This window comes from Muntiacus reevesi, chromosome 2 (genome assembly GCF_963930625.1).
Source record: "Muntiacus reevesi chromosome 2, mMunRee1.1, whole genome shotgun sequence".
Classification (NCBI taxonomy): domain Eukaryota; kingdom Metazoa; phylum Chordata; class Mammalia; order Artiodactyla; family Cervidae; genus Muntiacus; species Muntiacus reevesi.
This window is the reverse complement of record NC_089250.1, coordinates 273,508,687-273,523,688: the sequence shown is the minus strand read 5'-3', so window position 1 is coordinate 273,523,688 and position 15,002 is coordinate 273,508,687. Positions and strand designations below refer to the sequence as shown.

The window sequence follows — 15,002 nt, the reverse complement described above, 5'->3', positions numbered from 1 at the left end:
ACAACTTGGAAGAATGTAGAGAATATTACGGTAATTGAATTAAGAAAGACAGGGAAAGACTGATATTATATGTCCTTCTATTATTTGGAATGTAAAAAAAATGAAACTCACTAGTACCAGAGGGTAGGATGGTGGTCATCTGGGGCTGGAAGGTCAGGAAGTTGGGAAGATGTTGGTCAAAAGCTACCAACTTTGAGTTGTGAAATGAGTGCGTCCTGGGGAGGTATGCGCGGCATGCTGACCGTAGTTAAACCTATTCTGTTACTGCTTGCTGAGAATTTGTGAGGAGAGTACATCCTCAGTGTTGTCACCACACACAGAACATGGGAATTTGGAGGTGATGGATATGTTGGTTAGTGGTTTGTGATAAATATTTCACAGTGTACATATGTGTCACATGGTCACAGGGTGTATGGTATGTATACACATACTCCTTTGGTTAGTCAGTTCTCCCCCATCAGACACGTTCTTCAGGATCTCGTGTGGGGCCTCACCCCAGGACTATGCACAGAGCCGCAGATGATTCCAATCTGGATCCTGCATTGAGCATCAGGGCTCTTAGCCGCCACTTCTGAGACTGAGATCAGGCCCTGGGAGAGGAGAGGTTGCTCAGCTCTGAGTGGGGCTGGATCAGGCCCTGCTGTGTGACCTGAAGGGCATCGTGGGGTCAGCGGAGGTGCCCCTGCTGCTGTGTGCATGAGGCCGCACCAGGAGGGGAGTGTGATCCGAGGGCAAGTGTGGGAAAGTCCCGTGTTGGTCTCTGTGCGGGAATTGACTGTCCTGATTCCCTCCTGAGACAGTGTGCACAGGGGACTGTCTGTTCCTCATGGTGAGGGCTTCCCTGTGAGTGTGGTTGGGACTGAGGAGGGGGTATGTTGACTCTAAGCATTAAACAGCATGTTTTCTACTTTCATGAAAAAACTGAAGACTCATGGACAAAGAAGCCCAGAGGAGGACACAACCAGAGTCAGGCATGGCTCTCTCTCAGGTAAGGTCATATTCTCAGTGGATACTCAGTCTGTCCTTCCTGAAGTGCCCTTCTCTGGACTCGCTAATCGTGTCTGACTCTGCAGTGTCCTGTCTGAGTCCTGCACGTGCACACTCACCCGGGGCCTTCCCTCAGGGCCTGTATCTCCACTTAGATCCCATCTCCCCATGACCCGGTGACCTGGCCCTTGTGAGGAGGCTCCCCTGGGCACCATCTTGGGCAGGGCTTCTCACCCACGGGTTGGAGATACGGTCTCAGTGCTGTTGGGCAGCCAGGACTGTTTAGGGCCCCTCTGGATGGGCTGTCTGCTCTCTTGTCAACCAGGGTAAAGAAACGGTATGTGGACCTCAGCTATTAACATGTACAGTACACAATAAAATCTGCCAAAGAGGCCAATGAGTGGAAATGAGTTCTTACTTTTTATAGTACTTTTAAAACTAAATGGCACCTCCTTGAAAACTTAAGTGTTTGGGAATGGAATGGAGTGTTCAGAAAGAGATGTCAGGGCTAGGGAGTGTTTCGTTACACCATCTAATTTAAACTGTAAAATCAGGCTTACTAATTTTTTTTCGTTCTTTTTTGACCACATACTGCAGCTTCCAGGGTCTTAGTTTGCTGAGTAGGCATTGAACCTGAAACCCTGAGGTGGAAATGAGGGATCTTAACCACTGGACCATGAGGGAATTTTCCAACTTTAGTGATCTTTTGTTTTTTATTTTCCATTTATTTTTATTAGTTGGAGGCTAATTACTTTACAGAATTGTAGTGGTTTTTGTCATACATTGACATGAATCAGCCTTTGATTTACATGTATTCCCCATCCTGATCCCCCCTCAACTTTACTGATCTTGATTCAGTATTTTCTTAATTGATTCCCCTCAACTTTACTGATCTTGATTCAGTATTTTCTTAATGGATTAAAATAATAAATTTTGGACTTTGTTAATAAGTACATATGTGAAATTAAGGATGAAAATCACATTATTATTTTAAAATATATTTATTTCCTGTACTGTATCTTCATTGCTTCAGTGTCTTTTCCCTGGTTCTGGCGAGTGGTGGCCACTCTCTGGTTGCAGTGCGCATGCTTCTCATTGCAGTGGTTTCTCTTTTCTTGCAGCCCAGGCTCTTGAGCGCACCGGCTTCAGTAGTTTCACCTCCTGGGCTCCAGAGCTCTGGCTCAGGAATTGAGACTCACGGCATAGTTGGCCCTCAGCATGTGGGATCTCAGAGCAGGCAACAGCCCACATCTCTTACATTGCCCCTTGGATTCTTGACCACTTACCGTAGGGAGGCCCATATATTTTTAAATACAGATATTTTATAAAGATTGGAAGAAATCTTCTTTATGTTATTTACTGCTTGTATTAGTTTTAAGTTTTTTTGAACTACAATAGGATAATGTTGAGGACTTCCCTGGTGGTACAGTGGATAGGTATGTGCATGCCAATGTAGGGTGCATGGGTTCCATCCCAGGTCTGGAACGATACCTCAGAGCAACTAAGCCTCTGGGCCACAACTACTGAGCTTGTGCTCTACAGCCCGGGAGCCATAACTATGGAAGCCCGCACTCTCTAGAGCCTTTGCTTCAAAACAAGACAAGCCACTGCAATGAGAAGCCCGTGCACTGCAGCTGCAACTAGAGAAAGTCCACTCACAACAATGAAGACCGAACTTAAGCAAAATAAATAAGCTTTGAAAAAGAGATAGAATATTGACAAAGTTACTGAATGAAGAAGTAAGATGAAAGAAGAGAATGGGAACCCACTCCAGTATTCTTGCCTGGAGAGTTCCGTGGATAGAGGAGCTGGTGGGCTGCCGTCAGCAGGGTTGCAAAGAGTCTGGCATGAGTAAGCAGGTAAACACAACTTCCACACACAGCAGACTGAGCTCTGAAAAACAAATCTAAGCGTCTTAACTTTCCTCTTGCAGTTTGTTCAGAGACTTCCAGTATCTTTTGGATTAAAGTCCTCAATCCAAAAAAAAATGTCCTCAATCCATAGGTCTTGCATAAATTAGCTTCTACCTGGCATTACCCCATCTACATTCTCTGTACCCAGTCACACTGGCTGACTTTCAGCTCAGTAAGTATCTTCCTGCCCCAGAGCCATCACTCAGGCTGTTCTCTCTGCTTGCAACACTCTTCAGTTTCCCACTTTGCCAATCCTAAGTGTTTCTTCCTCACAGAGACCTTGTCTGATTTCTCAATGTAGGTTAAGACTCTCTGTTTAATCTTGTCTTGGCACCAGGCCTCTTGTCAGAGCACTTATTTCAATATTAACGTTAAAATTGTGGATGAAATTGACTGACTGGCTGCTAGATAGTAAGCTCCGTCATGTTCACTGCTGTATTTCAAGTTTGAGGTGGAAAGCTGACGCTGAATAAATTTTGATAGAATGAAAGAAAAAAAGACAACTCTTCTTGTTTCAATCAATTGTGTGTTTCCATGTACATGCATGAGTACATGGATATGTAGCTCCATGGTTTTATTACAAAAACATCATCTCTTAAATAATGGTGTATGCTCTGTAGCAGTTTCAGTTGTATCTTAAGTGTATATCATGGTGTTTTTTTGCATCATCACATGAATGATGTAAATTGTAGCAAGATTATTGACATTGTGTGGGTTGCGGTGGGAGAGGGTATGACCCTGTATCGTTCCTATTTATGCTCTTCTATTGTAATTCAGGTTCCTTGAACTTGTTTCAGGTATTCTCAGGGAACTCTCTCTGGATGCTCTTTCCTTTTCTGATAGTTAACTGGTTGATTCTTTAGTTGTCTCTCCCAAGCACCTGAGCTTAGGTGCTGTTGCCCCATTTCTTAACTGTTTGATCTGAGCGGTTTCTTAGAGTGACAGAATTTACTCCCCAGTAGGTGGACACAGATCTTTCTCTAACATGCTGTTATGTTGATGACAAGTTCATCCATGTGAAGTCTTTAGAGTAATGCTTAGTGTGTAGGACAGGTGCTGAAACACCTGTCATCAATGTGATGATGTCATCATCATCACAATGTGTGTGTACTTTTAAAGTCACTGTGGACTTTATCGTCTCTGAAGACACCAGTCTTGCTGTAACTCAACTACATAGTGACACTGTGTCACTCTTTGTGTTGAATGTAACACTTCTGCATACACAACCCAGTGTTGGTTTTGTGTATTTTTCAAGTATTGTCCACATACATGACAAATTCATGTTGATTGCAGGAGATCATAATCTTAGAAAAAAGAGGAAATTAGAAATTAGATTAGAGACCAACAGTTGCTTCAAACAGCTTTTATGGATCTGTCAGAATATTACTTCAACTGAATTGAGCTTTACCCCTCTCATCTCCTCTCATTTTGTATGAAACTGAGAACCTTCCATACGGCCCGTTGGTGAAATGTGTTTTCATTTCATGTACAGTTGACCTTCAAAGATGTGTTCATAGATTTCTCTCCTGAGGAGTGGGAGTGCCTGGACCCTGCCCAGAGGACCTTGTACAAGGACGTGATGGTGGAGACCCTCATGAACCTGCTCTCTGTGGGTGAGGATCACTTTCCCCTGAAGTGGGGATCTGCCCTGGGGTACCTCTGCATGTTCCCTCTGTACCTTTTGAGACCCCTGTTTTTCTTGACTAAGCTCAAGACCTTGTTGATTGACACATGTAAAGCTTCGTGATTGGCATCAGGAGTTTAAACTTGTCTTTCCTTCTGGTGACCTGCCAATGTGTGATACAGAAAGAGTTTTATCAGAACTTGAGCATTTATAAAGCTGATTTCAAACTCTGAAATATCAAGCTGCCTGTTTTCTAGCCGTGTGTTCTTGGTTCAGTAGTTCTTAGAGAAGAACTAGATACCTGCTGCATTTTGTACTGTACGTTATACTGTTCCCTGTGCATTCAAAAGGAGGCAGATAGTAAATTCATTTGAGAAGCATTTTTCTGTTGGTTTATAATGTCCTCACTCCTTGGCTGAAAAAAGAGCTGGATTCTACACCTGCCAATGCAGAAGACACAGGTTTGATCCTTGCTCTGGGAAGATCCCACATGTCACAGAGCAGCTATACCTGTGTGTGCCTCAACTACGAGCCGGCACTCTAGAGCCTGGAAGCTGCAACTACTGAGCCTACATGGGACAACTACTGAAGCCCATGCACCCAGGAGAAGCTGCAGGAATTGAGGAACAGAAGCACTGTATCTGGAGTATAGCCCCTACTTCCTGAACTTGGAGAAAAGACCAAACAGCAATGAACACTCCCAGGAGCCAAAAGAAATAAATACATTAAAAATTAAAATATTAAATTAATATCTATTAAAAATAGTAGATACATTTATTAAAAGAAAGAGAGGTTGGATTCTAGATGAAGCCACGGTATATGTCATTACTTGTGAGGAGGAATTTCTATTTCTGGTCTGAACATTATCTCCATACTCTTGTTACGAGGCGAAAGACCCCCGGATTGTAGAGAATGAGGTGCTGATAGCAACAATCCAGATGAGTGGGAAAGTATCTACAGTGTGATCACAGGTCAACTGTCACAAGGACAGAGAGGAAGCCACACCATTCATGGGGTTTGGGAAACTCTCCAACGGGGTGAGTTCTGTGAGAAAACAGATGTTTAATGTTTGTGAATCTCACAGGAGATTTTTCTTCTCCCTAGCTGATGGCTCTGTTCTTCGACATGTGAAATGTACAGCACTCTCCAGTGGAGCTGTAGCATCCACAGAGATGAAGGCGAGGTCTTTGTTTTTGGCCTGTACTAAGTCTTTTTTTGCTGTGCGGACTTTTGTCTGTTTGAGACGAGTGAGGGCTACTCTCTAGTTGCGGGCAGCACGGTTTCTCATTGTGGTGGTTTCTTTAGTTGTGAAGCACGGGTCCTGGGCACATGGGTGTGAGCAGTTTTGCAATACAAGCTCAGTATCTGTGGTTCATCAACTTATGCTTGGTGACAGATTCTTTACCTCTGAGCCACAAGGGAAGCCCCAAAGCTTGTTCCTTTACATATATCTTGAGCCAATGAACTAGGTGAGTTTAGGTTACTGTGTAGATAGGGAGTTGATGTATAGTGATTATCGTACAAGTAGAGACTGTTTCTCATATTTTTTGTTTTTTAAAAATGACAGTCTTTTTGTGTTACACTATATAACTGACATGATCCACTCATTAATGTCATAAAATGACTATATGTCTATCTATTGATTTATTTTATGTCTATCTTCTGATAGATTTCAAACAGGTATTTTAAAAAGTATTTAATTTTTTATTTTTTAAATTATTTTAGGGAATTCCCTGACAGTCCAGTGGATAGGATTCAGTAGTTTTGCTGCAGCGAGCCTGGATTTAATCCATGGTCAGGGAACCAAGATTTTGTAAGTCACATGGTGCAGCAAAAAGAAAAAATATATATATATATGTATATATTTAGTTTATGGAATTCTATATTTTCTCAATGCAATATTTGTTGAACAGTTTCTAACTGCCATTTATTTTTTACATTATTCATTAGAATGCTTCTTTTGCATTGTTTACCATTCCATAGTATTGCCTCTTTGATGGTTGTTTTCTCAGTTGCTCAGTCCTGTCTGACTCTTTGTGATCTCATGGACTGTAGCCCTCCAAGCTTTCCTATCCATGGAAGTTTTTTCAGGCAAGAACAGTGCGCTGGGTTGTGATTTCCTGCTCCAGGGGAATCTTTCCGACCCAGGGATTGTATCCCCCTGTGCCGCATCTTCTGCATTGGCAGGCAGTTTCTTTACCACTGAGTTACCTCTCTAGTCCTGTATGTTCTTCACCATTTAAACATGTATAAGTATTCATAAAGTGTACACATTAGTTTCTCCTCAATTATGAGACAGCAGTGTGTTTAGTACAAAGTAGGATGAGCCTTGAGGTCATGGTGGGAAAAGACGTTTTCTTTTCAAACTGACATGAGTTTGCTTAAAATGAATGTTTTCTCATTGTGTTTGAAACTACACTACCCTAAACTTAATTTGAATTGCATATGATCACTCCTTTTTAAAGAGTTCTATTTCTTTAGTGTTCTATAGTTTCAAGATCATTGTGAAGATTCATAATTCTGTTCAGGATCGATAGGACTATTGGTCTAATATCATGTACTCAACAGGAAATGATTTGTTTCTGTATTGTGACTAATAGAATGCTTGCGGTTCTTTATGTCTTGTAGAAATGTCTCATATACATATGATCAAGAAATTACACGCAAAAGCAAGCAGTGGTAAAGGGGAAATTTTTCAAAGAGTGATGTTTGGAAGAGCTGAAAGCCTTGACATCAAAGATTTTCGCCTCAGGGAGATCCAGGAAAATATGCATGACTTTGATTGTCTGTGGACAGATGATGAAAGAAATGACAAAGGAATGTCTACATCCCGTAACGAAAACCTCACTGATAGAAGAGATCATCCTAGTAGAAGTGATGCAGGAAATAGACCTTTCGAAAAGCACAGAGCAAGCTTTCAGGTTGAATTGCAGATGCTACAATCTGAAGGGATAATTTTTAAATGTAGTCAAGTTGTGACAAACGTCAGCGCCACAGGTTTATCACCTCAGAGAACTGGTAATGTCTGCAAAGGCTTTTCTCATAAACATGAGAATGGTGTTATGCATCCTTCAGAACTGTTACCAGACCATGAAACACAAAAGAAAAGACCTTACAAATGTACTGAGTGTGACATAACCTTTCTTCAGGACTCAGAACTCACTGAACATCAAAGAATCCATACTGGAGGAAAACCATATAAATGCGACGTGTGTGGCAAGGCTTTTAATCAAACTAGAAAACTTGCAATTCATTGGACAATTCATACTGGAGAGGAACCACAGAAATGTCATGTATGTGGCAAGGCTTTTATTCAAATTGGAAACCTTGCAGTTCATCAGAATATTCATACTTCAGAGAAACCATATAAATGTGATGTGTGTGGTCAGTGCTTTCAACGAAGTACACACCTTGAAAATCATCAGAGAACTCATTATGGAGAGCAAACATATAAATGTGATGTTTCTGGAAAGGCCTTTAGTCAAAATTCAAGCCATGCAGCTCATCAGAGAATTCATTCTGGAGAGAAGCCATACAAATGCAATGTATGTGACAAGGCGTTTCGTCATACTGGAAGCCTTACTGTTCATCAGAGACTTCATACTGGAGTGAAACCATATAAATGTGATGTGTGTGGCAAGGCCTTTAATCAGTCTGCACATCTTGCAGCTCATCGGAGAATTCATACTGGAGAGAAGCCATATAAATGTGATGTATGTGGTAAGGCCTTTAGTCAGACTGCAAGCCTTGCAGCTCATCAGAGAATTCATACTAGCGAGAAACCATATACATGTGATGTATGTGGCAAGGCCTTTGGTCAACCTAGAAGACTTATACTTCATCAGAGGATTCATACTGGAGAGAAGCCATACAAATGCAATGTATGTGACAAGGCGTTTAGTCATGCTTCAAATCTTACTGTTCATCGGAGACTTCATACTGGAGTGAAACCATATAAATGTGGTGTATGTGGGAAGGCCTTTCGTAAAACTGAAAGACGTGCAGTTCATCAGAGAATTCATACTGGAGAGAAACCATATAAATGTCATGTATGTGGCAAGGCCTTTAATTCAAATTCAAGGCTTGCAGTTCATCGGAGAATTCATACTGGAGAGAAACCATATAAATGTCATGTATGTGGCAAGGCCTTTAGTTCAAATTCAAGCCTTGCAGTTCATCAGAGAATTCATACTGAAGAGAAGCCATATAAATGTGATGTGTGTGGCAAGGCGTTTACTCGTACTGGACACCTTGCTGTTCATCAGAGAGTTCATACTGGAGAGAAGCCATATGAATGTGATGTATGTGGCAAGGCCTTTAGTCAAACTTCACACCTTGCAGTTCATCAGAGAATTCATACTGGACAGAAATCTTAAAAATGTGATGTGTTGGCTAGGCATACAGTCGTAGTGGACACCTTGCTGTTCATCGGAGAGTTCATAGTGAAGAAAAGCCATATAATTGTGCTATATGTGATAAGGCTTTCAGTGTAAGTTCAAGCCTTTCTGTTCATCAGGGAGTTCATACTGGAGGGAAACCATATAAATGTAGCGAAATTTCAAGCCTTACAGTTCATTGGAGAATTCATACTGGAGAGAAACCTTATAAATGTGATGTATGTGGCAAGGCCTTTAATCAAACTACAAGACTTGAACTTCATCAGAGAATTCATACTGGAGAGACGCCATACAAATGCAATGTATGTGACAAGGCGTTTAATCATACTGGAAACCTTACTGTTCATCGGAGAGTTCTTACTGGAGTGAAACCATACAAATGTGATATGTGTGGCAAAGCGTTCAGAGTAAGTTCACACCTTGCTGTTCATTTTAGAGTACATACCGGAGAAAAACAATATAAATGTGATGTATGTGGCACGGCCTTTAATGAAGCGATAAGGTTGCAGTTCATCGGAGGTTCCATATAGGAGAGAAATCACATAAATGTGATATATGTGGCAGAGCCTTTAGTCAAGCTGCAAACCTTAGTGTTCATTGGAGACTTCATACTGGAGTGAAACCATATACATGTGATGTATGTCACAAACGCTTTAGTGAAACTTCAAGCCTTGCAGTTCATTGTAAATTTCATACTGCAGAGAAACTATATAAATGTGATGTGTGTGGCAGACTACAAAACTTGGACTTCATCAGAGAATTCATACTGGAGAGAAACCATATAAATATGATGTATGTGTCAAGGCGTTTGTTTGTACTGGTAACCTTGGTATTCATCAGAGAGTTCATACTGGAGAGAAACCATATAAATGTGATGTATGTGCTAGCGTGTTTGTTTGTACTGGTAACCTTGCTATTCATCAGAGAGTTCATACCGGAGAGAAACCATATAAATGAGGTGTATGTGGCAGGGATTCAGTGTGAATGCAAACTTTGCAGTTCATCAGAGAATTCCTACTGGAGAGAACCTTAGTAATATAGAAATTGTGACAAACCATTTAGATACAGTCGTCCATAACTCATCATCAGGCAGGTCAGACAGGACAGAAATCATATAAATATGATGTATAAGGCTGGTGCTTTACTTGAAATGACGAACTTAGAAACCATCGGAGAATTCATGCTAGAGAGAAACATTAGAAATGTGACAGTTGTGAGAAATATAGTGCAAAAGTCGTGAGTGTGACAAAGCCTTTAGTCAGTGTTCAGGGCTTATAATTCAGAGAATTCATACTGTATAGAAAACATACAAGTGAAATGAATGTGGCAGGGTTTCTAGTGCATGTTCATCATTAACCACCCATTAGGCAATTCATACAGGAGAGAAAGCACATACATATTATTTATGTGGCAAACCCTTCAATCACAAGGAATGACGTTGCAGATCATCTGAGAGTCCATACTGCAGTGAAAACTTACCAATGTAGAGAGTGCAATAAAATATATCAACTTTTTGACCCTCAGAAAATTCAAACTTAGGAAAACTACACAGATGTGCTGGGTTTGGGAAAGCTGTGATTGTGTTTTCAGGCCTAACTCACCAGCAGTTAATTTTATTTATTTATTTATTTTTTTTACAATATTGTGATGGTCTTTGCTGTACATCAACATGAATAAGCATACATATGTCCCTTCCCTCCTGAACCCACCTCTCTGAACACTGTATCCCTCCAGATTGTCCCAGAGCACTCGCTCATATATCAAACTCACACTGGCTCTTTTACATATGGTAATATATATGTTTCAGTGCTAATGTCTTAAATCCTGCCTTCCTATTTCTTTTGTGTTTTTTTCAATAGTTTTTCCTTAGCGTTACTTTTTCTATCCACATGTTATGACCCATATCTAAGGTTTAATTTACATTTCTTTCCTGCCTTAAACTAATACATAAGTCTGTGGGTTATTTTGAGACTTGTAACATTAAAATGCATGTAGGCAATGACAGGGAACATAGTAGGTGCCCTGTAAGTGTAAAGAAAGACATTTTCTTTAGGACTTGAATTCAGTCAGATAATAAACATAGAAATATTTATAAATAGTGCCAAGTTGATAATTTTGATGAAAATAAATTCTAGTGTCTTCTTAAGCCTTTATATTTTACAATGTGCTTTGTTGTCGACAGCTGACAGATCTTTCAGAAACACAACAAAGACATGAGAGAAAATATGTTACAATTTTTGAAATAGAAGTAAATTGTCTAAACACTGTCAAGTGATCATATAGCAATTTGACATTCCATTACATTGAAGTATTGGCTTAAGTATTACATAAAGAAGAATGCATTTCTTATTAAAATTTAATCTTTAAAATTTACTTTTGTCTGTGCTAAGTCTTCATTGTGCTGGCTTCTTTGTCTTTTTGGAGTAATTGGGCTATGAATTCTCCAGAGAAACTTGGCTGGGTTATGGTTCGAAACTGGCGTTTTGATGCTTCTTTTGGTCAAGTCAGAGGACTCAATGTCTTTTTGTTTCTTTGGCTTTGTTGAGCCTCTTTTTGCTGAATGTGTGATTTCTGTGGTTTCAGCAAGCAGAAGAGATTTTCTGGTTACTTGTGTGCAGGCTTCTCATTGCTGGGGCTGCTGCTGTGCAGAGCACAGGCTTTGGAGCACAGGCTCAGTACTTGTGTTGCACGGGCTTAGTTGCTGCGAGGCACATGGCATCCTCCCACACCAGGGATCAAACCCGGGTCCTGTGCATTGGCAGGTAGATTATTTACCACTGCACCACCAGGGAGGTTCTACCCAGTGGCTTTTAGCTGGGCGCTATGTATAATACACTTCCAAACAAAATTGGGGTCATCAACCAATAACTGGAAGCTCTGTAAACCAAGAGAGACTTCCCCAAACTTATCTGGACTTGCTGAAGAGGTGGATGGACCCAAGAGACCCTTTCTGAAACACAAAGGCCAGAATGTCCAAAGCACAGCATGGTGCCTGCTTTTCTCAATCTTGCATTCCCATCAAGGTGTACTGCTGGGCAAATGCAGTGACTAATAAGCTTGATCCTTGAAGAAGTGGAATGTAAAGACATTTTTCTCCTTAGAAGTGTTAGTATGAAGTAGCCCTTTTTAAAAGTTGTGTGCTTCACATTCTAGATTGTCATCACTACACAAAGCCAGTTCTTGTTTACTTAAACTCCTTAATTCTAATTGCAGGAATATTCCTGGGTTCAGCTAGCACCTCACATCCAGCCCCACCCCAGCAGCACCCCACATCAACCCCCACCCAACCCCAACCTGGCCACCACACCAGGTTTCAGTTACCAGGCCTCTGAATCACTTCAGCCTCATCAGCAGGACTCCCAAGTACAGTTTGGTTCATTTGCTCAGTCATATCTGATTCTTTGTGACCCCATACGCCAGGCCTCCCTGTCCATCACCAACTCCCAGAGTTTACTCAAACTCATTGTGTTGGTGATGCCATCCAACGATTTCATCCTCTGTCGTCGGACATGCAGGACTCCAAATGTTATGCCCAAAGCTTTTTTCTTTCCATTGTGATTATCCCAAAGAATTTTAAGGTTTTACTAAAACTGTTACAGTTGCTTAAAGTAATGAGCATCAATGGTGCAACACGATGTGAGAGACCCTCAAGTCCGCTCGGCCTGCTCCTCACACTTCCCGACGCAGGCGGGTGTCCTAGGCTCCTCCACCCCTCATTGTCCCTTTCCCCTCGAACCTACGGCTTGGGAATATCTAGTATCTCCTCTCGAAGGACGTGAGTTTACAGCAATTACTGAAGCCGAGACTTGGTAGGTGCGGTCTTTGTGTTGCACCACTGATTGCTCATTAGTTTAAGGTACTGTTTCCTGCATTTTAGTCTTGTTAAGCTCCGCCCATAGGGTCTCCTCTACTCCATATCTGTGGTCTCTTGGGACCTTCCTAATCCCCCAACCTTTCCTCCCTATGTAAACTCTGTTGTTACCTTGAGAGGCCCGTGGTCTAATTTCCTTTCAGTGGAAAATCCTGAGGTAACATACATTGTGCACGAAACATATAGTAATTTTTAGGGATGCTGGTTACGTGTATGAGTTCTAGAATCAGAGAAAAACATAAAATGATCTCTATGCTCAGACATTTCCAACTCTTTGGGACTCCATGGAGTGTAGCCCGCCAGGCTCCTGTGTCCATGGGTTTTCCCAGGCAAGAATACTGGAGTGGCTTGCCATTTCCTGATAATGGGGATCTTCTGACTCAGGGATAAAACCCCCATCTCTTGCATCTCCATTGGCAGGAGTATTCTTTACCACTGAGCCACCTGGGAAGCCTCTTCGGTCTGATACTAGTGTTTTATTTGAATTAAAGAAGTGAGTTTGGGTTGGTAGTTTTCCAGTCAGTGAGACCCAGTGTGGATAATGCTGATTTATGGACTGCTGACAAGTACAGTGGAAAGTGGTATATAATAGTGAGAAAGTATCTTAAGAGATCAGAGAATCTGAAGTCATTTGAGAGATAGCTTTAGGTTTTGTGCATTACGGTTGACTGTCAGTGCTACAGTAAACCTAAGGTGATTATGTGGGGCAGTGGACAAGGAGCAGTTAGCTACAAGTAATGAGGCCTGGTTATTTGTGCGAAGGTTGTTGGTGGAATATTGTCAGAGATAAAAAATAGGTTGAAAATGCTTCTAGCTAACAGACCTTTGATAGAGAGTGACTCTCTATCAGGAGAGACTCCTCTAAACTTACCTGGACTTCCTGAGGAGGAGGATGGGCCCAAGAGGCTGTTGCTGATTTACCAAGGCTACTATGTCTGAAGCTCAGAATGGTACCTGTTTTTCTCCAGCCTGCATTCCCCTCAGGGTGCATTGTTGTTGGGCCTCTGCAGTGACTAAAAAGCTTGATCTTTGAAGTGGAATGTCAAGATAGTTTTCTCCTTACAGGTGTTACTATGAGGTGTTACTAAGAGCTGTGTGATTCACATTCCAGCTTGTCATCCCTACACAAAGCCAGTTCTTGTTTACTTAAACTGCTTAAATTAATTCGAATTGCAGGAATATTTCTGGGTCCAGCCACCACCGCACATCAACCCCCATGCACCCCTCCCCACCGCCAGCTCGGTCACCACATCGGTTTCAGTTCCCAGGCTGAACTGCTTCAGCCTCATCAGCAGGAATCCTGTTTTGAGGAAACCTTACTTTCCAATGCAATTATCCCACAGAATATTAAGTTTTTACTTTGAAACTGTTACAGTTATGAGGAATCAATGATGCAATACAAGACGGGAAAGACCTTCAAGTACTTCTAAACCCTGACAAGATACCTGGGAACCCAAAGGAAGAACACAGCAGGTGTCCGCTCGGCCCCGCCCCTCACTCGCCCAGGCGCAGGCGCGTGTCCTACGCCCCGCCCCTCCCTGTTCTGATACCAGTGGCTGAGGAGTTTCCAGTCTCCGCTTAGATGCAAGCCATTCTGCAGCAAATTCCCGAAGCCCAGACTTGGTCGGTGCGGCCGACAATTGGGAACATGAGGTACTTGTTTGCTTTTGTATTTGTTGTTAAGCTGAGCCTGTGGGGTCCCCTCTCCTCCCTATCCGTGGTCTCCAGTCACTTCGCACCTCCTTATCCCCGACCCCTTCCTCCAGCCGAAATAAATTCAGTCATTGCTGTGAGAGGCCCAGGGTCTGATTTCCTCTCGATGTAAGATCCTGAGGTAACACATACAGTGCACGAAATATGTAGGAATTTATAAGGAAAAGGTCATTTTAACTTTGACATGGCACTTGATAATTTTATAAGTATCAACTCATGTGTTCAGGAACTAGTTTTGAATTTCTGCTTTGGGACTGGTGCTGGAGCTGGAGTTCTTTCTCGGGTGTTAGGCAGGCGTATTACTGTCCTTTTCTGTTTTATATGACCATGGTAGTAAATTGACCACAAAGACTTCATTTTAGCAGGTTATTTTTAGTGATGCTGGTTACTTGTATAAGCATTAGAATCAAAGAGAAATATAAAATGGTTGCAGTGCTTAGTTAGATCTCTTTGAGCTCCCCAGGGAATGTAGCCCGCCAGGCTCCTGTGTCCGTGGG

The 15,002-nt window shown here is 41.8% G+C and overlaps 2 protein-coding genes across 2 annotated transcripts in view; one reads left to right on the top strand and one right to left on the bottom strand.

Moving 5' to 3' along the window:
* The window catches only part of LOC136161650 (zinc finger protein 665-like), a 365,259-nt gene that overhangs the window by 85,884 nt on the left and 264,373 nt on the right, over positions 1-15,002 (bottom strand). The gene's annotated exons all lie outside the window — the stretch shown is intronic.
* On the top strand, positions 974-14,374 carry LOC136157616 (zinc finger protein 665-like). The gene is made up of 6 exons (XM_065919443.1): positions 974-988; positions 4,393-4,513; positions 7,153-8,871; positions 9,102-9,391; positions 12,135-12,284; positions 14,234-14,374. The coding sequence occupies exons 1-6, from the start codon at positions 974-976 to the stop codon at positions 14,372-14,374; spliced, it is 2,436 nt and encodes an 811-aa protein (XP_065775515.1).

Bases quoted from the DNA above. Each gene is read 5' to 3' on its own strand.
- LOC136157616 (XM_065919443.1), top strand. The intron at 4,514-7,152 runs GTGAGGATCACT...TATGTCTTGTAG, and splicing joins CATGAACCTGCTCTCTGTGG to AAATGTCTCATATACATATG. The intron at 12,285-14,233 runs GTACAGTTTGGT...AACCCTGACAAG, and splicing joins CTCATCAGCAGGACTCCCAA to ATACCTGGGAACCCAAAGGA.